The sequence below is a fragment of the Humulus lupulus genome, chromosome 4 (genome assembly GCF_963169125.1).
Source record: "Humulus lupulus chromosome 4, drHumLupu1.1, whole genome shotgun sequence".
Classification (NCBI taxonomy): domain Eukaryota; kingdom Viridiplantae; phylum Streptophyta; class Magnoliopsida; order Rosales; family Cannabaceae; genus Humulus; species Humulus lupulus.
In genome coordinates this window covers 44,940,467-44,943,093 of record NC_084796.1, presented here as the reverse complement: position 1 = coordinate 44,943,093, position 2,627 = coordinate 44,940,467, and the positions used below count along the sequence as shown (strand labels likewise).

Sequence of the window (2,627 nt, the reverse complement as noted above, 5' to 3'; positions counted from 1 at the left end):
CACAATATATGTACATAACAAAAACCATAAATGCCCATGACATAACCGGAAACCAAAAATGTCCATGCACCTTATTATTAAAAAATAAAAATAAAAATAAAAAGCTCTTCTATCATTATCCATCATTTTAGTTTCTAGGTGTATTCTTCTATTGTAAATTACTTCCAACACAACAAACGTGAACATGAACAACTTCAAAATCAAATGGAAAGAAAAAACTAAAATAATAATATTAAAAAAAAAGCTTCATTGCTTCTATAATTTTTTTTAGTTTTTAATAAAATATACCAAAAGGCGTGTGGAGCTTCCTTCTCTCTCCCCATGGGTCGGAAGAAAAAGGAGGCGCCGAAGCCGGCGGCGGTGGCCGTTTCTACGGATTTTCTTCAGACGAAACCAGATCTCCCTTCAATTCAAGAACATGTCGTACTGGAGAATAATGTTGAGGAATACCATGACCCATGTGAAGTTTTGGAAGCTGATTCATATGCTGAGCAATTGTTGCCAGAGGATACAGAGGGCATACCTGGTTCGTCCAAAGCAGCTAGTTGGGCCGAGGAGGTGGAGAAAACTGATTATCAGAACTCAGCCAAAGATGTGTGGAGCAAATTCAAAGCCAATCAGGTGAAAACTCCGTCTACTAGCTTGGATTTCATAGAGCCTATGAAGGTTGGGGATCAAATAATAGCTAAACTAGACATGGATGAAATTGAGGTTGAAGCATCTTTTTGGCGCTCATTGATTGTTTGTGTAGTTTTGGGTGCTAATCCCCCTTTTCGAGTTTTTGAAGGATTTGTGAAAAGAGACTGGGGTAACCTTGGTATTGATCGGATAGTCCGTATGAATTCTGGATTTGCCTTGGTTAGCTTTCGAGATATTGCTACTAGGGATCTAGTCCTGGAAACTTGTGTGATTCACTTCGACAAAAAACCGGTTGTTCTTCGGCCCTGGACATCTGATATGGACACAATGCAAATGGTGAAATCGGTTCCGGTTTGGGTTAGTTTAGACGGCTTGGGGCTTCAATATTGGGGTCGTAATAGTCTAAGTGCTTTAGTTAGCACTATAGGCAAACCCATTATGATTGATCAAGTTACTCGTGATAGATCGATGGTCAAATTTGCGAGAGTCCTTGTTGACATGGAAATCTCTGAGACCCCCCCTAAAACTATCTCGTTTGTTAATGAAAGAGATCAGCTAGTTGACCAATTGGTGGAGTACGAATGGCTTCCTTCTAAATGCAAAGCTTGTGACTGTTTGGGTCACACTGTGGTGAATTATTCGAAGGATAAAGGGTACATTTGGGTTAAGAAGTCCAATCCAGATACTAAGAAACCAGAGATGGTTGCTGAAAAGAATATGGCTGAACCATCTGTTGATAATAAGCAGGCTACTACTTCTCAGGATGCCTTAAGTGAATCAGCTGCTGTTATTGGAATTTCTGCTACTTCTCAGGATGCCTTTCATTCATGTGAAACAGCTGCTATTACTGTAAACAAGTCAGCTAATTCTAATGTAGGTACAGCAGCAAAGCAAGTTACTGTCAGTAAAACAGGTGTGGCAAAGGATATAGGAATGGGGGGCGAGTGGATAACGCCAAGAAGGAGAGGTACCAAGACCAATACTGTCCTGCCTTCTAAAGCAATAACTCGAAATGGCTATGCAGCGCTTCAAGAGCCAAGGGATGGGAATTTGGCTACCACTTCTAACTCTAGTCAATATGGAGAAGTGCAATATCCTTAGTAGGAATGTTCGGGGTATGAATAAAGGAAATAAACAGAGAGATATTCGTGACTTGTGTCATTTGAATAATATTGGTTTTGGGGCGCTCTTTGAGACCAAAGTCCACCATGAGAAAACAGCAGGAATAATCAGTAATAGTTTTCCTAACTGGGATTATTACTCGAGTAGTGTGATATCTTACAGAATATTGCTTATTTGGCAATCGAAGTTTGTGCAAGTTCAAATTCTTGGCGAAGACACTCAGTTTGTGCATTGTAAAATCAGAGTTCCTGGTCATAAAACAGAGTTCTTTTTAACTGCTGTTTATGGCTCTAATTCTATTATGGATAGGAAAGTATTGTGGGATAAGCTTGCTGGGTTAGGATACTTAAACCTTCCTTGGATTGTTTTAGGAGATTTCAATGCTATGTTTAGCTATCAAGACAGGAATGGAGGTAGACCTATAATTGCTAAGGAGGTTTTTGATGCTCAAAATTGGCTTTCTTTAGGCCAATTAGATGAATTTCGTTGTGCTAGTTCCTCGTACACCTGGTCCAATAAGCATGATATAGGGGATCGGATTTACTCAAAGTTGGATAGGGTCTTTACTAATGAAAAATGGTTGGATCACTTTCCTAACACAGAAGGAATTTGTAAATGGGACAGTATTTCATATCATAGTTATTGTGTAATCAAGAACCATGTTATAGGGAATATTGGAATCAAGCCTTTTAGGTTCTTTGACTGCTGGATGTTCCATAGTATGTTCAAAGACATTGTTCTTGATAGCTAGAACAAAGCTACTACTAAGGAAGGCCTTGCTGGTATTATCCTAAAACTCTACAGGGTGAAACATGAGTTAAAGAAATTCCACAAAAAGGAATTAGGAGACATTCCTCACAGCTATC

The 2,627-nt window shown here is 39.2% G+C and overlaps 1 protein-coding gene across 1 annotated transcript; it reads left to right on the top strand.

The window, feature by feature from the left end:
- Window positions 1-321: 321 nt before the first annotated feature.
- LOC133832131 (uncharacterized) lies at window positions 322-1,740 on the top strand. The gene has a single exon (XM_062262515.1). It carries the CDS (start codon window positions 322-324, stop codon window positions 1,738-1,740), a length of 1,419 nt encoding a protein of 472 aa, XP_062118499.1.
- Window positions 1,741-2,627: the final 887 nt, after the last annotated feature.

What these genes read in the sequence shown, in the direction of transcription:
- LOC133832131 (XM_062262515.1), top strand. Translation starts at nt 322, where the DNA reads ATGGGTCGGAAGAAAAAGGAGGCGCCGAAGCCGGCGGCGGTGGCCGTT.